Genomic DNA, 26,146 nt, shown 5'->3' on the forward strand with positions numbered 1-26,146 from the left:
GAAAAGGCTCTCGACATGAGAGCGCCTGGAGCTCGGAAACTCTTCTGGCTGAAGTGATAGCCACCAAAAAGACTGCTTTCAACGTCAGGTCTTTCAGAGATGCCCTTGACAAGGGTTCAAACGGCGGCTTCTGCAATGCTCTTAGCACCAGGTTGAGATTCCACGCAGGCACCACTGAGTGCAGAGGAGGGCGCAGGTGATTAACTCCCTTGAGAAAGCGCACCACATCTGGCTGCGAAGCCAGGGAAGCACCCTTCAGGCGGCCCCTGAAGCAAGCCAGAGCCGCTACCTGGACTTTAAGGGAACTGAGCGACAGGCCTTTCTCCAGACCTTCTTGCAGGAACGCCAACACTGAAGAAATTGGAGCAGTGAAAGGAGAAAGTGAGCCTGCTTCACACCACGCTGCAAAGATACGCCAAACCCTGGCGTAAGCAGTAGAAGTAGAGCGCTTCCTCGCTCTCAGCATAGTGGCGATGACCTTGTCTGAGAAGCCCTTCTTCCTCAGACGCTGCCGCTCAATAGCCAGGCCGTAAGACCAAAGGGGGAGGGATCCTCCATCACCACGGGACCCTGATGTAACAGGCCCTGCTCCACTGGCAGCCGCAGAGGATCGTCGACTGAGAGCCTGATCAAGTCCGCATACCAGGGACGTCTGGGCCAATCCGGACCCACCAGGATTACCCTGCCGGGATGCTTTGCCACCCGGTCTAGCACCCTGCCCAACATGGGCCAGGGCGGGAACACATAGAGAAGCTCTTGTGTCGGCCACTGTTGGAGAAGAGCATCTACTCCCAGGGATCGAGGGTCCCGTCCTCTGCTGAAAAAGCGCGGCACTTGGCAATTGGCCGATGACGCCATCAGATCTAGGCTCGGCTGGCCCCAGCGCTTCGTGATGTCCAAGAACGCCTGAGCAGATAGCTGCCACTCTCCGGGCTCCAAGGTATGGCGACTGAGAAAGTCCGCCTTGACATTCATGACTCCGGCAATGTGGGCCGCTGACAGCTGTTCCAGGTTCGCTTCTGCCCACTGGCATAGACTCATAGCCTCCTTGGCTAGAGGGGCGCTCTTGGTACCTCCCTGGCGGTTGACATAGGCCACAGCCGTGGCATTGTCCGACAGGACCCGTACAGGCTTCAACACCAGTACCGGGATGAACTCCAAAAGCGCCAACCGAATGGCTCTGAGTTCCAGGAGGTTGATAGACCACTTTGCCTCTGCAGAAGACCAGAGCCCCTGCGCTGTCCTTCCCAAACAGTGGGCTCCCCAGCCCGACAAAGAGGCGTCCGTCGTGACGACAATCCACTCTGGGGTCACCAGAGGCATTCCCGCAGACAACTTGTCTGTCTGCATCCACCAGCTCAGCGCCTTGCGCACTGCTGGATCCAAGGGAAGGCGCACAGCATAATCCTCCGACATCGGAGTCCAGCGCTGCAGCAGAGAGTGTTGAAGTGGTCTCATATGAGCCCTGGCCCAGGGCACTACTTCCATCGTGGCCGTCATAGAGCCCAACAGCTGCACATAGTCCCAAGCCCGAAGAGGAGAGGCTACTAGGAACTGGTCCACCTGAGCCTGAAGTTTGACAATCCGATTGTCTGGCAGGAACACTCTGCCCACTTGGGTGTTGAATCGAACTCCCAGATACTCCAGGGACTGAGTCGGGCGCAGCTGGCTCTTCTCCCAGTTGATGATCCATCCCAGGGAGCTCAAAAGAGCAACTACCCGGTCCACAGCTTTGCCGCACTCTGCATAAGAGGGGGCTCGGATCAACCAGTCGTCCAGATAAGGATGGACTTGTACTCCTTCCTTTCGCAGGAAGGCCGCTATGACCACCATTACTTTGGAAAAGGTCCGCGGAGCAGTAGCCAACCCAAACGGGAGGGCTCTGAACTGGAAGTGTCGGCCCAGGACTGCAAAACGCAGAAAGCGTTGATGAGGAGGCCAGATGGGAATATGCAAGTATGCTTCCTTGATGTCCAAGGATGCCAGGTACTCCCCTGCCTTCACTGCCGCTATAACAGAGCGGAGAGTCTCCATGCGAAAGTGCCGCACTTTCAAGGCCCGATTGACCCCTTTGAGGTCGAGGATAGGCCGGACAGAACCTCCTTTCTTTGGTACCACAAAGTAAATGGAGTAACGCCCCTTGCCAAGCTGACTTTCTGGCACCGGAACGACCGCACCCAGGCGGATCAGATTGTCCAAAGTCTGCTGCACTGCCACAGCTTTGACCGGAGACTTGCAGGGAGAGAGTACAAACCCGTCTCTTAAGGGTCGGCAGAACTCTAGCTTGTAGCCGTCTCTGATGACTTCCAGCACCCAAGCGTCTGAAGTTATTGTGGTCCACTCGCCCAGAAACGAGGACAGCCGTCCTCCAATCTGCACTGGGGTGTGGACCAAGACCCCGTCATTGGGTACGAGACCCTGGGGGAGGACCGGAGGGAGCACCTCCGGGACGGCGGTCTCTGCGAAAGGAATGCTGCTTGGGGGAGAAATTCCTCTTAAAGGAAGAGGGGGCAGAAGAACCCGACCTGCCCGGGCGGTACCGACGGGCTTCCTGAAACCGTCCTCTGGAGGTACCGGGACGAGCACTAGCCCGAGCCCTGACCTCTGGTAACTTCTTGCCCTTAGACGTGCCGAGATCGGTCACGATTTTGTCCAGCTCGACCCCAAAGAGCAGCTTGCCTTTAAAAGGCAATCTAGCCAGGCGGGATTTAGAGGCGTGGTCAGCAGACCAATGTTTCAGCCAAAGCCACCGCCGCGCAGAGACTGTGAGCCATGCCTTTAGCTGAGGCTCTCAAGACATCATACAGCAAGTCTGCCAAATAGGCTAAGCCCGATTCCAGGGCCGGCCAATCAGCCCTCAAGGAAAGATCCGAGGGGGAAGCCCGCTGCACCATAGTCAGGCACGCCCTGGCCACATAGGAGCCGCAAACTGAGGCCTGCAAACTTAAAGCAGCCGCCTCAAAGGACGACCTTAAGGCCGCCTCCAATCTTCTGTCTTGGGCGTCCTTTAGGGCCGTGCCACCTTCCACCGGCAACGCCGTTTTCTTAGTCACCGCAGTGATTAAAGAATCCACGGTAGGCCACAGATAGGCCTCACGCTCACTCACAGCCAAAGGATAGAGGCGGGACATAGCCCTAGCCACTTTAAGGCTCGCTTCTGGGGCATCCCATTGAGCCGAAATTAAGGTGTGCATGGCATCATGCACGTGGAAGGTTCTAGGCGGGCGCTTCGTCCCCAGCATAATGGCAGAGCCAACAGGGGCTGAGGGAGAGACGTCCTCCGGAGAGGAAATCTTCAAAGTGTCCATGGCCTGTAACAACAGGTTGGGCAAATCCTCTGGGCTAAAAAGCCGCGCTGCAGAGGGGTCATCCGCTCCAACCGAGCGGGGATCCGTCTCCTCCAAGGAATCCGCAAAGGACCGTTGGGAGACCTCAGACACGCTGCCCTCATCTACATCGGAGGAGACAAATTCCTCCAAGGCCTGGGAATCAACCCGAGGGCGTTTGCCTCTGGGAACCTCAACCTCTTTACCAGACGAGGGAGCAGGGGCAGCGTTGTGCATGAGGAAGGCCTGATGCAGCAGCAAAACAAACTCGGGGGAGAAACCCCCCAGACTGTGCACTTCCGCAGCCTGGGCAACAGCCCTAGACGCACTCTCAACCGGCGCTCGAAATAGCGGGGGAGAGACATGCTGCGCATCCAAAATGGCGTCCGGCGCGAAACTCCGTGAAGGAGCCGCGCGGGAAGAACGGCTCTTAACATTAGCCGGTTTTGTGCCGTCGCCCAAATTAAGGGCGTTCATGGCATTAATGTCTCCAACCTCAAGGGCGGCCCCCGAAGAAGCCGTCCGAGCCGCGTGGCCGGCCAAGATGGCGGAGGCGAGGAGCGGGGGATGGGCGTTTATGGCGGGAAAAACCGCCACGCCGGAGGAAGGACCAGGACATTCATCGGTCACTAAACTGTCACCCATCAAGGGCGAATCAGGCTGTAAAACCCCCGCATCCCATCTAGAAGCGCTCCAGCGATCCGGGGAGCGACCCTTTGCGCCCTCGCCCTCCGACGCCATATGCCACGAGGAGAAGAATCGGGGAACCCCCTGCCCGCTATAAAAAGGTAAAATTACCTGCTTGCCGCTCCGAGCTGTAACGAACTGGTGTCCCAGTGAGTAGCTGCAATGAACGTTTAAATAAACGTCAAAATAAACGCCTTTAAAGACGTTTAAAAATTTTTTTTTTTTTTTTTTTAAACGGAGCCAGCGGGAGGGGGGAGAAAAGGAGGGACCTGGCACCACCAGGTTTGCACTTGCTCAAAAGAGCCCTCAACCCCAGGCCTCAACAAAACCTAAGGATTAGGCTTGGAGGCCTAGCCAGAGCTGCTGCTGTGTGTGACCACCACCTGCTGAGATAGAGAACATACTGGGGAGTTTCCGGCAGCACATGACCACATATAGGGAGGCAAAAGTTTGCTCTCTATCTCCACCTGCTGGTAGATGGACACAACCCACCAGTCTATGGATTGATCAGCTTGATGATATGGAATAAAGAGTTAAGCTAGGGTTGTGTTGGAGTGAGGGCTGAACTGGGCCCTTCTGTTACTTCTAGAGACTATCTGTTAATGCTGTGGCAGAAACTTCAAGTTTTAAAACTATTGGGAAAAGGGTATGGAGACTAGCTAATAAAGTTTGCTTGCTTTTTTTAGTTTAATATTCTAACTGTGATTATCAATATCCTACAATGCCTCTTCTAACCCCTAATCTTTAAGTTCCCATGCTCAGAATAAAATAACCACAGAGATGTCCTCTTCTCTCAGAACTCCTCAGAAAGAGAGTTAAGTGGGACATTTCCTCTCTATATAGTTTGGATTCTAAGGAGACTATTTCAAACAAACTCTGTGAAGTTAGCTCAGTAATCAAATTGCCCTTAGTAACCTTAGCAACTATTCAACTTCCTCACACCTTATTTCACACCTAATTCAGGTCAACTGCAGTGCTACCTCTTATTTATATGTTACATTTGTATCCCACATTTTCCCACCTATTTGCAGGCTCAATGTGGCTTACATAGTACCGGAGAGGCTTTGAAGTCTCCGATGAACAAATACAAGGTAATGTTGTGATAGGATAGAGTTCATGTAGCACTGTCACATTAGGGAGTCATACAACGGAAGAGTTGAGTAATGTCCATTACGTACCTGAGTTTTGTTGTGTAGCAGAGTTCAGGCATTTAGTTGGGTTGGTAGGGTATGCCTTTTGGAACAGGTTAGTCTTTAGTGATTTCCGGAAGTTTAGGTAGTTGTACGTCGTTAATGCTGTGGCAGAAACTTCAAGTTTTAAAACTATGGGAAAAAGGCTATGGAGACTAGCTAATAAAATTTGCTTGCCTCATTCTCGGAGACTTCAACATACACGTTGATGACCTGTCCAACTCTCACGCTTCTAAGTTCCTCACTCTAACATCCTCCTTCAACCTCCAGCTATGTTCCACCACCCCTACTCACCGTGATGGCCATTGCCTTGACCTCGTGCTCTCCTCTTCCGGCTCACCCTCCAATTTCCACACCTCAGCTCTTCCTGTCTCTGATCATCACCTGATCACCTTCACACTTCTTCACCCTCCCCCTCAGCCCCGCCCAACATTAACCACTACTTTCAGGAATCTCCAGATTATTGACCCTCCCACCTTATCATCTAGTATTTCTAATCTCCTCCCCTCCATCATGTCCTCCGAGTCTGTTGACGAGGCTGTCTCCGCTTACAATGCCACTCTCTCCTCTGCTCTGGACACCCTTGCACCATCCACCTCCCGTCCCACAAGGCATACTAATCCCCAGCCCTGGCTGACCCCTTGCATCCGTTACCTTCGCTCCTGCGCCCGATCTGCTGAACGCCTCTGGAGGAAATCTCGCACCCATTCAGATTTCCTTCACTACAAATTCATGCTATCCTCCTTCCAGTCCTCACTATTCCTTGCCAAACAGGACTATTACACCCAATTGACTAATTCTCTCAGCTCTAACCCTCGTCGTCTCTTCGCCACCCTTAACTCCCTCCTCAAAGTGCCCTCCGCTCCCACCCCCCCGTCACTCTCTCCTCAATCACTGGCTGACTACTTCCGCGACAAGGTGCAAAAGATCAACCTTGAGTTCACTACCAAGCCACCTCCTCCTCTTCACCCTTCAACCCTCTCCCTCAACCAACCAACCCAGACCTCCTTCTCCTCCTTTCCTGATATCTCCGAGGAGGAAACCGCCTGCCTTCTTTCCTCCTCAAAATGCACCACTTGTTCCTCTGATCCCATCCCCACCAACTTACTTAACACCATCTCTCCTACTATCACCCCCTCCATCTGTCATATCCTCAACCTCTCTCTCTCCACTGCAACTGTCCCCGACACCTTCAAGCATGCTGTAGTCACGCCACTCCTCAAAAAACCATCACTAGACCCTACCTGTCCCTCCAACTACCGCCCCATCTCCCTCCTACCCTTCCTCTCCAAGACACTTGAGCGCGCAGTCCACAGCCGCTGCCTTGATTTTCTCTCCTCTCATGCCATCCTTGATCCGCTTCAATCCGGTTTTCGCCCTCTTCACTCGACAGAAACAGCACTTTCTAAAGTCTGTAATGACCTGTTCCTTGCCAAATCCAGAGGCCACTACTCCATCCTCATCCTCCTGGATCTATCCGCCGCTTTTGACACTGTCAATCATGACTTACTTCTTGCCACACTGTCCTCTTTTGGGTTCCAGGGCTCTGTCCTCTCCTGGTTCTCCTCCTATCTCTCCCACCGCACCTTCAAAGTTCACTCTCATGGATCTCCCTTATCTGTTGGTGTTCCCCAGGGATCGGTCCTTGGACCCCTTCTCTTCTCAATCTACACCTCTTCCCTGGGCTCCCTGATCTCATCTCATGGTTTCCAGTATCATCTCTATGCTGATGACACCCAACTGTATCTCTCCACACCAGACATCACCGCGGAGACCCAGGCAAAGGTATCGGCCTGCTTATCCGACATTGCTGCCTGGATGTCCAACCGCCACCTGAAACTGAACATGTCCAAGACCGAGCTTATCGTCTTTCCACCAAAACCCACTTCTCCTCTTCCTCCACTTTCTATCTCAGTTGATAACACCCTCATCCTCCCCGTCTCATCTGCCCGCAACCTCGGAGTCATCTTTGACTCCTCTCTCTCCTTCTCTGCGCATATCCAGCAGATAGCCAAGACCTGTCGCTTCTTCCTCTTTAACATCAGCAAAATTCGCCCTTTCCTCTCTGAACACACCACCCGAACTCTCGTCCACGCTCTCATTACCTCTCGCCTGGACTACTGCAACTTACTCCTCACCGGCCTCCCACTTAGCCATCTATCCCCCCTTCAGTCTGTTCAGAACTCTGCTGCACGTCTCATATTCCGCCAGAACCGATATACTCATATCACCCCTCTCCTCAGGTCACTTCACTGGCTTCCGATCGGATACCGCATTCAATTCAAGCTTCTCCTTCTTACCTACAAATGCACTCAGTCTGCTGCCCCTCACTACCTCTCTACCCTCATTTCCCCTTACGTTCCCGCCCGTAACCTCCGTTCACAGGATAAATCCCTCCTCTCAGTACCCTTCTCCACCACCGCCAACTCCAGGCTCCGCTCATTCTGCCTCGCCTCACCCTATGCTTGGAACAACCTTCCTGAACCCTTACGCCAAGCCCCCTCCCTGCCCGTCTTCAAGTCTTTGCTTAAAGCCCACCTCTTCAATGCTGCGTTCGGCACCTAACCCTTACCGTTCAGTGAATCCAGACTGCCCCAATTTGACTGCCCCTATAGGACCGACCGTTCACTTGTCTATTAGATTGTAAGCTCTTTGAGCAGGGACTGTCTCTCTTTGTTAAATTGTACAGCGCTGCGTAACCCTAGTAGCGCTCTAGAAATGTTAAGTAGTAGTAGTAGTAGTAATATTTTGTGTTTATCAATATCCTACAATTCCTCTTTTAAACCCTAATCTTTAAGTTACCAAGCTCAGAATAAAACAATATCACTTACCCACAGAGATGTCCTCTTCTCTCAGAACTTCCCTTGCAGGGAAGGCTAGAACAAGCAGGAGGAGAGTACCTACATATCTAAGAGTAACAGATACTCCTTTATTCCCCATTCAAGTACCTTCTGGAAGAAGAGAAGATGGGGTTGAAGTTGGGTCTTGTAGTGCTTCTTAATATGAGAAGGTGCTGCCTTAACTTTATATGCAAAAGAGATTCTGCCCCTGGTAAGGCACGGCACATCAATGTGCTTTTCCTGCACATCATATCTGAGGTTGGAATCTTGCAGCCATGGGAGTCTATGGGTTGCAATATCTATAGCAAAGCCCTTGATGTCATCTCAAAAACATGCATTTATCATACTGTCTCCTCTTGCTCACTAGCTACACAGCCCTAACATGTGGTAAAAAATCTGCAAACTCCCCAGTCTTGCACACAATGTTTTACGTGCAGTGGCCCATGAAGAGCTGGTAAGACGCTATCCCCCTAATTCTAAAAAAGGCACTTCGATATGCATGTGCAAATTGTGCACGCATTTTAACTGAATAATTAGCGCCAATAATTGGCTTTTAAACAAGCTATTGGTGCTAACTGGATTCAAGATGTACATGCCTAAATATTACGTGCATCTCAAAAAAGGGGGTGTGGAAATGGGAGGGTCATGGGTGGTTCAGGGCAGACCCTGAGCGTGGTTTTTGGTTAAACAAGCAATTATAGAACAAGGGGCTTGGCGTGGGTGTTTGCACCACATTTTAGTTGGTGCAAATGGATGCGCCTGAAGTACGATCCCCGGGACTTAAGCACTATTCTATAAACTACACCTAACTTTAGGTGCAGCGCACAGAGGGTTTTTTCGGCACTGATTTTTTTTTTTGTGCCACTTACAGAATCTAGCCTTATTTGGGAACTGAGCATAGTGTTCTGAAAAATTTTCCTCCTAAAATCATTCAAGATCTGGGCCTTCCTGCTGGAATGAGACCTAGAACCCTTGATCTTTTGAAAGTGACAAGGAAGTTGCTGCTTCTAAAAACCAGGAGCGTTCACGATCTATATACAAAGGGGCAGATATTCAGCCTGCAGGAGGCAAACTGGCTAAGTCCCACGGTTGATGCTGAGCTCGGATATTGAATGCCAGGCCATTTCCAGCGACTGGCATCAAATATTCTGGGATTTTTTGGCTGCTATAAGCTTAACCACTAAATTAATGTTCAGCACTGGCCAGGTATGTTTATAGTAGCTAAAGACAGGCCTGCTATTTACGTGGTCCCATATGGCCACTTAACCTAGCCAGCAAAGCACTGAACATTCACAACATAGCTGGTTAGCCACTATGTGCTGATTGCAAATATTCAGCGGAAGATATCGGGGGGGGGGGGGGGGGGAGGGGGAGCAAGCCAGCTATTCGCGGATAGCTGGTTAAGTGCTATTTAACTGGCCAGGATTCATTCCTGGCCGGTTAAATAGCGCTAAATATTGGCCAGATGGAGTATATCATCTAGTTTGCTAGAGTTACAGAAAGGAGGGTCTCCTAAATTTTCATCCGTATATCCCTCAGTATTCTGTGAATGGCCACTGTCACAATTTCCTTAGGAGGAAGAGAAATTGCAAGAAATCTAATGTCATGGGTTCCTCAAATGGTTTAGGCACTGCCATTTCCTTAATAAAATCAATAAAGGAAAAATCCTCATGTGGTCATTTTCTCCTTTCATGGGGAGGAGTTGAGTCTGACAGTAAGCCAGTAGCACCCCCCCTTCAGAAACACGGCAGATTCATAGACAGAGTGCCAGAATGCCAGATCCAGTAAAGAACTCCAAGTGGCAGGTCTGAGTCAGAGCCTGGATAGACCTTAGTATCCTGGTTAATGTATGCCTCAGCTGAGGGCACCTAGATACTTGAAATTCTCCTGTGCCTTGATAAAGCTTCCTCCCAGATGAACTGGAGGTTCACAGCTGTGCAAATCCTCCAAGCAACCCAGTAACAAATTAGGTGACAGCAGATAAAGACCTGTACAGTCTATACAGTCTGCCTAACAAGATAAATTCATAGCATAAGGTATGATGTGAATGATGTGATACTACATATGTATACTTGATCTCAATTTGTTCTTGCCATTTTCAAGGCACAGACTGCAGAAGTCTGCCTGACACTGGCCTTGTTCCCCAACTACTGAAGCTGTCGACAAAGCTGTACGCCAGCCCATCCAGAACTGTTCAGCCATGATCAGGGTACAGACCACAGGAGTCTGCCCAGCATTGGTTTTTATTCCTAATTACTGGAGTTGCCATCTAAGCACCGCTAAGTTTGTTTGGTTCCATTCTCTTTCCATACAAGACTGTTTTGTGTTTATTCCATGCATTTTTGAATTCTGTTAATGTTTTCATTTCCACAACCTCCTGCATCTCTGGAAAAGGTTTGTTTGTAGATAAATATCAACCCTGTCTTTCCTTTCCTCCAGGATATACATCTTCAGGTCATCAAGTCTTCTCATACATCTTGTGGTGCAAATCCTATACCATTTTCGTCACTTTTCTCTGAACTATTTCAAATCTGATACGGACTCCAAAATTGATCACAAAACTCCAAGTGGAGCCTCACCAATGACTTGTACAGGGGTATCAACCCTTCATTTCGTCTAATGTTTTGCCACCTTTAGATCCTCAGACACCATCACTCTAAGGTCCCTCTCTTGAGCTGTGCTTCTCAAACTCTTGCCTCTTATCTTGCAGATCTCCTTTGGTTTTCTGCACTTCACACTACATTTTTAAATGCCAGACCTTGGACCATTCTTTATTTTTTGGACATCTTCTCATAGTTTCTACTTTCTTCAGGATGTCCACTCTGATGATCTTCGTGTCATACGCAAAAAGGCAAACTTTCCCTTCTAACCTTTCAGCAATGTCTCTCACAAATATATTAAACAGAATAGGCTCCAGTACTGACCCCTGAGATATTCCATTACTCACCTTCCTTAAGGAAAGGAATTCCATTTACCGCCACCCTCTGCCATCCATTAGTCAACCAGTTTTCAATCCAGTTCACTACTTTGGGTCCTACGTTCAGCCCTCTCAGCTTATTTAGGCATCTTATTTAGGACTGGAGGAGTGGCCTAGTGGTTAGGGTGGTGGACTTTGGTCCTGGGGAACTGAGGAACTGAGTTTGATTCCCGGCACAGGCAGCTCCTTGTGACTCTGGGCAAGTCACTTAACCCTCCATTGCCTGCCGCATTGAGCCTGCCATGAGTGGGAAAGCGCGGGGTACAAATTTAACTAAAATAAAATAAAAATCTTCTATGAGGAACCATATCAAAGGCTTCGTTGAAATCCAAGTAGATTACATCTAGCACATGTCCTTTATCCAGTTCTTTGGTCACCCAAAGAAATAAATCAGATTCATTTGGCAGGATTTTCCTTTGGTAAAACCATGCTGCCTCAGATCCTACAACCCACTATCTTTCCCTTCAGCAGCGATTTCATTATTTTTCCTACCACCAATGTGAGGCTTACCAGCCTGTAGTTTACCACTTCTTCCCTGTCATCACTTTTGTGAAAAAGACCACATCTGCTTGTCTCCAATCTAGCGGAACCTCTTCCATCTATAAGTTACATTCTTTGTCTCTGGCTCCACCTCTGTACTTCTTTTCTAAGCATTATAATGCTCCAATGCAGCAAAGGAATTATATAAGGGCAAAGGCTGGGTAGGTGACTGCCTCTGTGACACAGGTTATAATGTACTTGAGTGTACTGTAATCCATCTATTCCTTTGTTGCTGTGGTAGTGGTAATTGGTTGGGACTTGTGTAGTCCAGGATGCTCCTTTAATTGCAGCCAATTCCTTTTAGAGTTTGTTGATATCTTCTTTCATAGCTGAGAGCTGGAGACAGATGGGGCAAGCCCTAAGGTTCCAGATGGTTTCCCTTAGGACTAAGGCACAACAAATATTGCATTGAATGAAGGTTGTGTTCATTTGATTAACAAATGTGAAAAGGTGCACCATGTAAAGGAATATCAATGAATAGGATTAGCCAATAGATAGTTTATGGAGGTTAATTAATAATGTTGCTTGGTTTTTTTTTCTATATAGCCTCAGGATGGGTGGGAAAGCGGTGGGAAGGGAAGGACTACAAGTGTGCAAAAATGTGCTCACAGACTTCCTCATCTCCTGTATCACAGGCAAATCCAGTTCCAAATAGAGAAAGCTAACCCAGCACTGACTACCAGAAATGTTTACATCTAATTTTCTCAAAACTCCAGCTATTTTTACCTGACATTCAGCATTGTATGTGCCCAAACTTCTAGGACAAATCGGAATTTTATGTTTCAACGGTTTTTATTGATGACTTGAAGAAATACAAATCCGACTCACTACCTTAACAGTGTTATAACATTACAATTTTAAAATCATAACAAAACAGGGGAGCTACCCCACTACTTACAGTCATCACGTTTTTTCAACTTTTTCCCCCTATCCCCCTCCCTCCCCCCTAGCCATGCTTTATCAACAGTGTTCACCATGGCCAATATACAAATAATAACTTTCATTGATGTGTTAGCACAGCCTTCCCTTCTCCCATATCCACATTCCAAAATAATATGTTCAAAACTCATATGTTCCCCCATCTCACACCAATCTCCACCACTTTTTAAACGTTATGAGGAGCATGTTATTACCAAAAAGTGTTGTGATATAGTGAAACAACTACAAAGATCCCTTCCTCCCCCCTCCCTCTACTTCCCACCCCTTGTTGAGAGATTTCCAGATTTTAACTTATTACCATGAAGGATGATCCAATTTCAAGATACATCTAAAGTGAGTTCACCATTAAACTGCGTCCTTTAGGAGACAGAGTATTAATATATGGTCCCCAAACATCCAAAAACCGCTTCAACCTCCCAGGGGAGCTCCCCACCCCTCTTCTCTCAAACAATACAAATTCGTGTAACTTGTTGCGCCAGTGCCAGAAGTCCGGGGGGGTCTCCGCCATCCACTGACTCATTATTAGTCTTTTACCAATCAAAAAGGCCTTCCGAACCATTTGACGGGCTGACCCCCTCTGCAACAGAAAAGCTTCATATTTATCTAACAAGATTCCCATCGGAGAGCACATGATTCTCAAGTCCAAAAGATCCGCCAGGTATTGGGCAATAGAATCCCAAAAGTGTCTCACTTTATAGCAGCTCCATAAATAGTGAAAGAAAGATCCCGGGGCCCTCCCACACTTCCCACATAGAGGTGTAGAAACTCCTCCCATCTTGAATACCTGAGCCTTCGTTAGATAGGCCCTATGAAGAATGCGATATTGGCATTCTCTAAGCCCTGCATTCCCCGTTAAGCTCCGTATCCTGGCCGTCAAAACATTGAAATCTAAAGAAAGATGTGGTCTTTCCAAGTCTCCTGCCCATCTCTGACGAATGTTCTCCCGATCCCTGGGCGCCAAAAGTGTCCCCAAAACCTTATGTAACCCAGAAATAGATAGTCGTTCACTTTGTACCGAATGGAAAAACTGTCTCAATAAGCGACAGTGTCCAGCGCTCAAGGCTTCCATCTCCAATGAATCCACATAGTGTTTTAACTGGGCATAGGCAAAAGTACCGCCCATATCATATCCCAGCCCCAGTGCTCCTAGGTTTAACATGCGGCCTTGTCGATTTAATACATGCTCCAACCGATTTATCCCATGTCTCGACCAGGTCCGAAAAACCGCGTTCTCCAAGCCCGGCCGAAACAACAGATTACCCTGAATAGGGAGCAGATCTGATACACACCTATTCAGGCCATACATCCGCATCATATCTCTCCAAAGCATCCGTAAAGGGAACACAAGTATACTAGAACGTAGATCAGGAGGAAGCGATTTACTAGGAGCCTGCAAAAGAAAATGAAAGTGACACGGTGCATAATATTGGCTTTCCAACCTTCTCCAAGTATAATCATCTCGCGCCAAAAACCAATCTCCAAGATGACGCAAAAGACAGGCCCAATTATACCTCCTTAGATCCGGGAGCCCTAGGCCTCCCTCCCTCCAAGTCCCCTGCAATATATGTATTGGCAATTTTGCTTTTCTACCTCCCCAGCAGAAGCATCTGATCACTTTGGTCAGCAAATTCACATCTTTTGTTTTCAAATAGAGGGGCAACATATGCAATAAATACAGCCACCTAGGAAACTCTACCATTCTGAATAATTGAATCCGTCCACTAAGAGACAGAGGCAACGACCGCCAAGCACGTAATCTCTCCGTCGTGTTCCCCAACAGTCTAGAAACATTCAAACTATACAGCTCTGAGACTTTCATCGAGATATGTAGACCAAGATATTTGAAAGATCCCGGTGCCCATCGAAGAGGAAATCTCTCTCCCCACGTTTTCTTTAGACCTTCCACCGAGGGCAGTGCCAGTGATTTACTGTAATTAAGACGGAACCCTGCAAAATCTCCAAACTCCGTAAATAATTCCAGGAGAGCTGGTAAAGAAGAGTGCGGCTCTGTGAGATGTACTAGTAAATCATCTGCAAAGGCAGAAAGCAAGAACTCAGAATTCCCTATCTGTACACCTCTAATCTCCGGGTGTTGTAGTATTTCTCGGAGAAGAGGATCCAAGGATAAAACAAACAAAAGAGGAGACAGGGGACATCCCTGTCTCGTTCCTCTATAGATCCGGAAGGATCTCGAGCGCTCCTCATTTACCCATACATAAGCACTCGGCTCCGAATATAGGACCTTGACCGCTTCCAGGAAAAAACCCTCAAAACCATAAGCACGTAGTACCGCAAATAAATGTGACCAACTGACCCGGTCAAACGCCTTTTCCGCATCGAAACTCACTAAGAGCGACGGAAGGCGGCTTTTGGCTACAACTTCTAAAGATGTCAATAAAGATCGAACATTTTTCACTGCCGTCCTTCCCCGCACAAAACCCACCTGGGACTCCTCAACCAGGGATGGTAAAACCAGTGCTAAGCGATTGGCTAGAATCTTAGCATATAATTTTGCGTCTGCATTGATCAAAGAAATGGGTCTATAAGAGCCCGGATCCATCACATTTTTCCCCTCTTTAGGTATCACAACAATTTGAGCTTCTCGAAATGTAGCAGGGAGCGTCTGCCTAGACACCATTGAGTTAAACAAATTCAATAAAGGCCCCTGGACCTGATCGTAAAACTGTTTATAAAATTCCACTCTGTAACCATCAGGTCCAGGAGCCTTATGAGAGGCACTTTGCTGTAATGCCAACATCAGCTCTCCCTCTATAATTGGTGCATTCAATTCTTCTCTCTGCCGCTCAGAGAGGCTAGGTAAATCTAAATTGTCCAAATACAGAGTGCTGTCTAACACTACGTCTCGGTCCGATGCATATAGCGCCTCATAAAACTTACCAAAAGTGTCCGCAATATCTCTAGCTTCTCTCACCATCTTCCCACCTCCTGTTTTTAACTGTGAGACCCGGTTGATCCCTTCCTTCCTACGAACCATTCTAGCTAACATACTTCCTGCCTTATTACCATATTGGAACAGGCGATATTTATAATACAACTGGGTCTTGGTCGCCCGTTGATGTAATAACTCATTGAGTTCTTTCTGCGCCTCCAATAACGCCATTCTATTTGCAACCGTGGGGGAGTGCCCATATATTCTCCGCAACCTCTGAACCAAACCTCCCAGTCTAACAATTTCCCTATCTCGCATTCTCTTTTTATGCGTTGAGTAGGAAATGATATCTCCCCTTAACACCGCCTTTGCTGTTTCCCAGAACAAAGCCGGCTGGTTTACATGGGCTCCATTGTGATAAGTATAATCCTCCCATCTATTTAATAGGTGTTTATGAAATCTCAAATCTCTCACCAACTCCAGGGGGTATCTCCACATCCAATTGCCCCGACCCTTCAAGTGATTCGTCAATTTTAACCATATCAGAGCGTGATCCGAGACTGCATAGGGACCAATCTCTGCCTTGTGCACCTGAGAAAACAAGGAGTGTGAGACAAACAAATAGTCTAGGCGGGACTGAGAACCATGTGCCCTGGAAAGATGGGTGTAGTCCCTTTCAGATGAATGTAATACCCTCCAGACATCTACTAATGCTAGGGCTTTACATAAGGAGGACAGCGCTTTACGACTCCCTCCCGGACCCTGGCAAGTTAGGGTGGAGCGATCCATGAGAGGGTCACATACCAAATTGAAGTCCCCCCCCACTATCAATCCTCCTTCTGCATGCGGAGACAGCCTCTTAATCAAATCTTGCAAAAATTTTTCATTAAACACATTAGGGGCATAAACATTGCAGAAGACCAACGGGCAGCCATTAATTTCTACTTTAGTCAATACCCACCTGCCCTCCGGGTCAGCCCAGACGGATCCGATCCGAAGCGGAATGCCTTTTCGAAAGAGAATCAGCACCCCTGCCTTCCGACCCACCGCCGGGGCCTCCACCAAAGATCCCACCCATCCCCTCTTAAATTTAGCATGTTCTCCAGAGGAGAGATGTGTCTCCTGAAGCAAAGCCACATCAGCCCTCTGTCTCTGTAACTCCTGCAGCACTTTAGTTCGTTTAATAGGGGAGGAAACCCCCCCCACATTCCACGAGACTATTTTAAGTGAACTCATAGATCCAGTAATCATACATTTGAATTGCAAGGTTAGTTTCCCCAAATATCAAAAGAGGAGACCTCCCAGCCCTTAGGCCTCCTCCTCTCGACCATCCATTCCAGACATTTTCCCCCCTTATTCTTCCCGGATATCTCTTCAACCCCTCCCTCCCTCTCCCCCCCCCTTGTCTATCCCCTGTCAGACCCTTCATGGCTCCTAAAGAGAAGCCCAGTCACGCGAGTTCCCCCTCCCACCTATATATGCTCCCTTAGCAATCACACTGTTCATGTCCCTACTATCTTCCCACTCAAGTGTAGCTCAGGTATTCATATGAACAAAACAATCCTTTATCTAACTCTTATCTTGAAGGCCCCAAAAGATAATCTAAATAACATTGTATTAAATCACATTATATGTTATGGGACTCTTCAAATGCTCTCTTAGGAATATCGAGCTTTAGATAGTTATCAGGCAGCAAGATCCTGCACTCTCGTTAAGTTTCGAAAGTTTTGGTCTACCAGGCTGGATCACTCATGCCGGTCCCTCCGCTCTCACAGCCTGCTGCGCAAATTTCAGCGCCTCCTCCACCGTGTTGAAAAACTGGTGGGATCCTCTGTACCAAACCTTCAGCCTGGCAGGATAAAGTAAAGCAAATTGAATCTTTTTCGTGAACAAAAGTTGGCACACGTCTCGATATGCCCTCCTCTGCTGAGAAACCGCCATGGAATAATCCTGGAAACAGCGCACCACACAATTTTCGTATTTCAGCTGCTCTACTTTCCTGAGCGCTCGAAATATCTCCTGCTTATGCGCAAAATTGAGCACTTTAAAGATCACCACTCTGGGTCTCTGATCCTCTCTTCGCAGAGGGCCTAGCCTGTGGGCGCGTTCCACGCGTAGCGGGCCTGTTACCAATGTTAAATTAAGTGCAGCAGGAAGCCAGGATTCCAATACAGATCTCAGGTCTGCTTCTTTGATATTTTCTGGCAAACCTATCATTCTAATATTGCTCCTCCGTGCCCTGTTCTCGAGGTCCTCTAATTTAGCCTCCAAGCGTTCCACTTTTTGTTTCAGGGTCTTATCTGCTTGTTCCTGTCTCTGCACATAATCTTCCACATCTGATAGTCTCTGTTTGTACTGGGCAAACTCCGTCTGAATTCCACCCAACTTGTCGTCTATTCCCTGTAGTTGTTCTGTGATTCTTTGCAGTTTTAAATCTACAGAAGCCTCCAGCATTAAAGATACTTCTGCCGCTACCTCTGCAGCCCACGCGGAGCTCACCGTCGGAGGACTCCCGCTCCTTGCGTCCGCCATCTTGGATTCAACGATCCGGCTTCTCGTCCCCTCTTTTTTCCCCGATTTCGCTGCCATCCGCTTTTTCTGAGTCGCGTTTTATTTGCACTGATATTAGCTCAGGACTTCGCTTGAATTTCAGGTGAATCACCAATTTCGCCGATGCGTTTTATCGCTGTTCTATCTCAGGCAGGGGGGGAGCTCAGCACGACGACAGCCACCCTCTAGCCGTGCATCACGTGACCCATCCAAATCGGAATTTTAAATATCTTAACTAAAACTAAATCAGAAGGAAAGGCAAAACAGCAGCTCCTACCTCCTCGAGCGCTGTTTCTGGACCCGCCTTGGTACAACCCACGCTTGAAAACTTCGGAATCCGTCCACCGGGACCGAAAGATACTGCCTCTAGAACCTCTGAATTGGCAACAACGGAGCACAGTACAGAGGGCGCTACTCTAAGCCCTCCAGCAGGATTGACCCCACCACAACCTGGAAGTAGAGGAGGACAGGAGGAAGCGCTGTTCGAGCAGGCATCCGAAGAGGGCGACCTATCATCGGCGGTAGGAGGTCCGGTTCTGGCTTCTACTCCAGGTACGAGTACAGCGGTAAGAGGATATTTGCCCCCAGCCTTAACCCAAGAAACGTTGTTTCCTGGGTTGGGAGGTGGCGTGGAAAAACCAGCAATAATCACAATGGAATTGATTTGGGAGGCCATACAAGGGGTGTATGTATCCCTCCAGCGTATGTTTAATACTACTCAGACTGAAATAAGACAATTGAAAGAAAAATCTGAACAGCTTACCACTAGACTGGACTCTTATCAAGAGAAATTGCAAACTTTTGACTCTAAATTGCAGTCTATTCAAACAACAGCGGTGGCTGTGATAAAGGAGAACAAAATCCAGGCAAGGAAGTTGGAATATATAGAAAATCAGAACAGAAGAAACAATCTTAGAGTACTTAATTTTCCAATATCTACATTTATTACACCAGTTGAGTTACTGAAAAAATATTTTTCGGAAGTTCTGGATATTCTTGTTGAAAGCCACCCCATGGTGACTAAAACGTTATATATTAAAAGACCTGTATCAACTACAATTGAACCAGAAACTCCCCAAGATAATTTGACTGATTTTCTAGAGCGGTCTGAAATTCCAGATCGAGCTACATTGCTTGTGACATTTGCCTTAGATTCTGATAAAAGTTTCATTTTGCGTTCTTATTTCAGGAAAATGAATACTAATTTTATGGGCGGGAAAATCCGTATTTTTCCAGATTTTGCTAAAGAAACTCAGTCCAGAAGAAGGGAGATATTGGCACTTAAGCCGAGAATCCTTTCCCTGGGCAGAATTTTTATCCTTAGATATCCATGCAGATGTATGATTTCTTTAAATGAAGTTAATTACCTTTTTTTCTGTCCTATCATAATTAAGAGATTTTATTATGGCTAAGGAGGGTATGCGTGATACTCCTGTGATGACCTCCCCTACTTAATTGTACTGTCTAGGCTGCAAGATCTTGATGTCCTTCCAGTTTACTTTTGATAGAAATATGTCTATGTGTTTAAAGTTAAATTTCCTAATCTTGGACCCGTTTGTTGTGGACAAATAATTAGGATTGTTTTTTCCTGTATAAATATTTGTAGTTATATTTCAAATATCTACATTTCGACGTATTATCATTGTAATGTAAATGTGGTAAATTCATAAATAAATAAATAAATAAATAAATCAGAGTTACAAAATGTCTTAACTACAGACAAGGTAAAAAGAGTCCATCAGGCCACAGATGGAAATCACATGGCGGATTCAGGAGTCAAAAGAAGCAATGTTTATTCAATGCCCAACATGGCCCGTGTTTCGGCTGTCGCCTGCATCAAGAGTCAGTCAGAGTTAAAACATAGATGTCAATCTGTGGAATCCTTCGCAACAACGTCTTACCTCTAACTGACCCCGACGCAGGTGACAGCTAAACATGGGCTGTGTCGGGTTTTGAATAAACATTGCTTCTTTTTACTTCTGAGCCCACTTTGTGATTTCATTTGTGGCCTGACACACTCTTTTTACCTGATGACATTTTGTGTTGCTAATCCCTCTGATTTTCCTGTTAACTATAAACCAGCCAGTATAAAAGCCACCCCTTCTAATCAGGACAAAAACCAAGTTGTAAATGCTCAGGGCCTAAGTACAGAGTTAGGACTGAAAACGACACACAGATAAGAGTAAGGCAAAATTATATCAAAAATAGCAAGAAAAGGCTAAGCAGCAAGGCAGAAAAAAGATTTTAAGGAGGGGTGTCCCCCCCCCCCTTTGGAGAAGTAAGCAGTAAACACACAAAACACAATATAGGTAAGATTAATTGAACACAAAATCAATTTAGACAGTGATAAATATGAGAAAAATCAGAATTCGTAGATGTGAGAACTGGAGATCCTGGGGCCAGCACCTGAATCCAAATAGGTTCCTCCCACTTTACCTAAAATGAAATTCCCAGTTCTTCGGGGACAGGAGCAATGCCTCATCACTACTGTACTTCTAAATTCAAAATGGGAACCAGTTGACCCACTGCCACTCTTTGCCTATTCTAGCACCCTAGTAAACAGGCACCTAATCTTGCTGCACTTTGCTCATACTTTATGGTCCAGATCTGCCGCAAAACTACTGTCTATGCACAAACTTCAAGACTCCAAATCTTCCCATCCTAGGCTCATAACTCAGAACCTTTGACCCTGCACTCACATATCACAGACACTGGTACTGCTCTACTGCACTCAAACCTCTAGACTTCCAGCTTTGCCCTGTGTTCACATCCCAGGCTCACTGACCCTATTTCTCTGTACTCACATTAGATGCTGATGACTGGGGATAGCTGGTGAAGGATCTGAAATGTGTGAAAATAATATTGAAGACTCTTTTCCAATTAGTGAACTCACCTGGCATTGAGGATGAAAAGCTGGAAATCTTCAGCATTTACGTGCTGCTCCTCTTCATCCTCTTTTGGTTTTTTGTGAATCATTTGATCTGTTTCCTATGATAAAAGACAGAGGTATCACCCAGTAAACAGCACAACAGCTCCTTACTGGACCCAAGGAAAGAAGTAAGGAGTTTACTGCTGCAACATAAAAAGCCCAAATCAATTAGCAAACTCCGAGAACTAAGGTATATCTAACTCTCATGGGCTCAATGGAAACACATCCAGCCTGCCAGAGATCACCTCTACTGGAATTTAAAAAGTAAATACAACCTCAAAGGCTTTCAATTCAACTTTCAACTCAATTATTTTATCCTGTTGAACAGCTCTAATTACTACTCATTTTCTTGCTGGTCTTCCCTCAGGGTTCCAGAGGTTCTCACATTTCAAGATCACTAGAGCTAGCAAAACTTTTTTTTCATGAAATGTCAACATATTTTTAAAAGTGGCGTTTCTGTAAATTGCTTTAACAAATAAGTTCACTGAGAGAAGCAAAATAAGGAAAATGGCATGTGTTCCAATAAGTTATGAAAGATAAATTAGATAAAATGGCTTGCCTTGAGTCACACAAAGAGCAGATACAGCCAAGCCTTAAAAGCAGCCAAAAAAGCACAGATACTTACTTGTAGCAGGTATTCTCAGAAAACAGCGAACCATTCATTCTCACTTGAGGGTGACGTTATCCACATCGTGAAACACTTGAAATAGCGTAATACAACTTTAAGACATATGCCATTGTCCCCACCATGAAAGTCTGGGTCCAGTAGTAGAATATTATATCTATCAGGACAAGAGACAACTCCAAGGGGCGGTGGGAGGGTAAGTGAGAAGGAATGGCCTACTGTCCTCGGAGAATCCCTGCGACAGGTAACTATCCCTGCTTTCTCTGAGGACAAGCAGGCCATACTCTCACATGTGGGAATCCATAGCCACCAAGCTCACCAAAAACAAGAACAGTAGGACAACAGCACCTCGAAACAGTGAGGTTAAAAAGCAAATTAACATGAAACTATATGTCTGAGAGTGCAGTATGGAACAGAACAAAATGGGCCTGGGGGGGGGGGGGGGGAGTGGAGTTGAATTCTAGTCCCAAACAAATTCTGGAGAACTGTCTTTCCAAACCGACCATCGCATCGGGTGGTATGCTCTAGGCAATAATGAGATATGAATGTATGATCTGATAACCACATCAAAGCCTTGCAAATTACTTCCATAGAGGGTGACCTCAAGTAGGCTATCGACGCAGCCATGGCTCTGACATTATGAGTCTCGACATGACCCTCAAGGGTCAGTCCATCTAGGGTGTAAGTAAAAGAAATGCAGCCTGCTAGCCAATTGAAGATTGTGTGTTTCTTGATGACAACCTCCATCCTGTAGAGATCAAAAGAAATGAAAAGCTGGGTGGACTGTCTGTAGGGCCTAGTGCGCTCTAAGTAAAAGGTCAATGCTCGCTTGCAGTTCAAGGTGTGCAGTGCACTCAGATGAACTCCGACACCACCTTAGGCAGGAACTTAGGGTGCGTGCAGAGGACTAATGATGAAATTTAGTGTAAGGTGGATCCACTACTAAGGCCTCAAGCTCACTGACCATTCGAGCTGAAGTAACAGCCACCTTCCAGGTCAAGTACTTCAGATGACACAAATTCATCAGCTCAAAAGAAGCTATCATCAGCTGGGTGAGAACAACATTGAGGTCCAATGACACAGGAGGAGGTTTGAAAGGGGGCTTTGCAACACCAAACCTCTCATGAGGTGAACATAAGCACTAATTGCACTGAGGTGAACTCTTACAGAGTTGGTCTTAAGACCAGACTTGGAAAGATGTAGAAGGTATTCAAGCAGGATCTGTGTAGGGCAAGAAAGAGTATCTAGGGCCCTGTTCTCACACCAGATTGCAAACCTCCTCCATTTGAAAGAGTAACAAGTCTTAGTGGAATCTTTCCCAAAAGCCAGCAATATCTTATAGACACCCTCCATAGTGCAGATTTTGAAGGCAATGCATTCTTTAATTGGGAGCCAGTGTAGTTTTTCGCAGAGGGGTTTTGCGCTTTCAAATCGCGTTTTTCCGAAGATAAGCCTAGCTGCCATGTTTTGAGCGGTCTGAAGTTTCTTTAGTGTTTGTTCTTTGCATCCCACCTGGCTTAGTACCATTGATTGTATCAGGTTGTGAAATGTTTCCCTCGGAAAGAATTGTTTAACATGTTTGAGTTTCCACATTGCATGGAACACTTTCTTTCTTGTGGATGTCACTTGGCTCTCTAGTGTTAAGTTGTGGTCTATTGTAACGCCGAGGATTTTCAGGCTGTCTGAGATAGGGAGGGTGTAATCTGGGGTGTTGATAGCTGTGGGGTTGTCCGCACTGTGTTGGGATGCGAGGATGAGACAGTGTGTTTTTTCCTTATTAAGTTTTAGTTGAAATGCATTTGCCCAAGTCCATGATGCTCAAGCTGTCCTTGATTTCGTTGGTGATTTCTGTCAGTTTAGATTTGTAAGGAATGTATATTGTGACATCATCTGCAAAGATGAAGGGGTTAAGGCCTTGGTTGGATAAGGACTTGGCTAGTGGGGTCATTATTAGATTGAAGAGGATAGGTGATAGTGGTGATCCTTGTGGTTCTCCGCAGTCTGCTTTCCATGGTGATGATATGATTGTTTGGACTTTCTTATAGCGTGTTTGGACTTTCTTTGTGATTGTTTCCATGTGTTGAATGTGTGTTCATCTTTTGTTTTTTCCATGCTCATTCGAGTTTTCTGGATTGTGTTTTTAGCTTTTTCACTTCATCGTTGAACCATGGTATCAAGTTATGCTTACATAAGGTTCTTGTTCGTAAGGGTGCAATTCATCTAGTATGCATTTGCATCTTTTATCCCATTCCATGAGGTAGTATATGGAAACTGTTTGTGCTGTCCATTCATTGCTGTATATCTGTTGCCAGAATGTTTTCGAGTCTACTTGACCTCTAGTACTGTAGGATGTGTGTTTTTATATTTGGTGTGATCCCTTCTTCCGCCAGTGTAGGGATAAGTTTAGTTTGTAGTGATCAGTCCAGGGTGCTTCTGTCCATTTAGTATCTGTTATTATTAAGTTCTGGTCTGTTGAGAGTTTGTGTGAGATGAAATCAAGGTGTGCCCTTTGATGTGGGTTGTTTGCATTTGTGGCCATTTGAGATCCCATAAGTGGAGGAATTCCTTGCATTCGCGTGCGTTTATTGAGTTTGGGTCTTCTAAGATCTAAGATGTGATCTGCAGAGTCTTTTACAATTTGTCTAAATTGAAAGTGCTCTAATATCAGTTTCCATGATCTTTGCTGTGGCAATAGTTCATCGATAAACAGTTCACCTTGTACATTAAAATCACCTAATATGCATACTTTCTGGAGATCAGTTTTTAAAGTTGATAGAAATTCTAAGAATGGTAAACAGTCAGCAGTTATTTTTCCTGGTGGAAAACAGAATAAGCAAAAGGCTATAGATGTGCATTCTATAACTAGGAATTCTGCAAATTCGGATGATTCTGCATCAATCAGTTTAAGTGAAAGTGTTTAAAAAAAAATATTACTCCTCCTCCTCCTCTTTTGTACGATCTGCATGATCATTCCCATTTATATTCTTTAGGGCAGCATTGTCTAATTGTTACTAAACCTGATTTTAAAAGCCATGATTCTGTCATACAAAACACGTCGAAGTTCTGCTGAACAATTAGGTCGTGTACCAGTATAGTTTTATTGCGGACAGATCTAGCATTTATTAGGCCTACTTTCAAGCCTGCAGTTTTGTCTATGTGAACAATCACATTTCTCAAAGCTTGCGTGACACCAGATGGTTTTTTGCGATGTTTGAGTAAGTTAGGAAGAGAACCATAATGACCTCTGTTTGAGAAGATTACCTCAATAGGCCTATAAAAACACATTTGAAAAATAGGAGGAGAAGAAGAATAGAGAGAAAAAAGCAAGAAGTATGGAAAATTATCTATTTTTTCATGGAGTGTTAAAAAATCTTTACTTTTTTTTTTAATCTGCTTGCGTGCTGAGAGAGCCTATCAGGAAGGAGAGCATCTGGATCAAATGAAACCCTTCTTAATTAAGAGGAGTAAATGGGATAAAAGGATAAGTAGCTTTTGCAGTACTTCTTGTTCTGGAGTGTAGAGTTAAGGTAGATATATATCATCATACTTCACTTTGTGGATGCTCTCTCTCTCTCTCTGTGGTCGTGTGGGGGAATGAGAGGTGGGTTATCGTTTTCCTCCGGTGTCTCAGATGATTGAATCTCATTCTTGCTGCGTTGATCAGCGCCGAGCACTGTAGTATAAACCAAGACAGGTGATGGTGGTGCTCTTTTAAATCCAGGCTGGGAGCAGGGGCTTTCCGTGGCTGTGTCAGTGCAGTGCCGAGTGTTGCTGCAGGCACCAGGGCAAAGGTAAGGGCAGAGGGCTCTTAGTGGCTGTGTCGGTAAGGCGCTGAGTGTTGCACAAGAACCAGAACAGATGTGGGAGCAGATGCTCTTAGGTTCGGGGTGGGTGCATGGGCTCTCAGCAGCTATACCCTGGCAGCAAGGTGAGAGCAGGGTTCTTTAACTTAGTGAGGGAGCTGGGCTCTCCGCTGCTACATCGGTTCAAAGTCTGGAGCTGCAGCTAGTGTCAGGATAACAGTGGGAGCAGAGGCTCTTAGATTCGGGAACAAAGCTGGGGCTCTCAGTGTGATGAAGCACGCGCAGATGTGTGCTCCACGCGGGGGACTCTCCTTGTGCGGGCACAACCTCTGTATCTGTGGTTGTGGGACACACTTAAGGCAGGTGGACAGCCGTGGGTGTCCTGCTTTTCGTGTGTCGTTCCGGTTTTTTTAGTGTTGCTGGACAGTTTAGTCCAAACAGAGGTAAAATGACTGATGATCAATTTGAAGCCAGTACTTACACTTTTTACTTAAGTACTATTAAGTAACGCCACCATCCCTGACCTTGAAATGTTAAATAAACCATTATACTTTATGGAATTCTGATGGTCAGCATTTTTATCAATAGACAGAGGATTGTAATGAGCCAAGGGCAAGATAATAGGTTTAGCCACTCCATACCTAAGCCTTATCTGAATATCCCCCACAATGCCATCTTCTGAAATATTAACTCAGTAGAGAAAAGGAGCTGTGCAAACTTTGTGGTGCCTGAGGAAAGATATGTACCCGCCAGGGTCGCTTTACTCATACTACCCCTCTCCTCAAGTCGCTTCACTGGCTCCCTATCCGTTTTCGTATCCTGTTCAAACTTCTTCTACTAACCTATCAAT

The 26,146-nt window shown here is 46.4% G+C and overlaps 1 protein-coding gene across 1 annotated transcript in view; it reads right to left on the reverse strand.

The window, feature by feature from the left end:
- The window catches only part of TTLL5 (tubulin tyrosine ligase like 5), a 482,374-nt gene that overhangs the window by 138,980 nt on the left and 317,248 nt on the right, over window positions 1–26,146 (reverse strand). The window contains exon 25 of the mRNA XM_030213729.1: window positions 20,833–20,927. Coding sequence (XP_030069589.1) covers window positions 20,833–20,927 — 95 coding nt within the window. The remainder of the gene's footprint in view (window positions 1–20,832; window positions 20,928–26,146) is intronic.

Source organism: Microcaecilia unicolor, chromosome 9 (genome assembly GCF_901765095.1).
Source record: "Microcaecilia unicolor chromosome 9, aMicUni1.1, whole genome shotgun sequence".
Taxonomy (NCBI): Eukaryota; Metazoa; Chordata; class Amphibia; order Gymnophiona; family Siphonopidae; genus Microcaecilia; species Microcaecilia unicolor.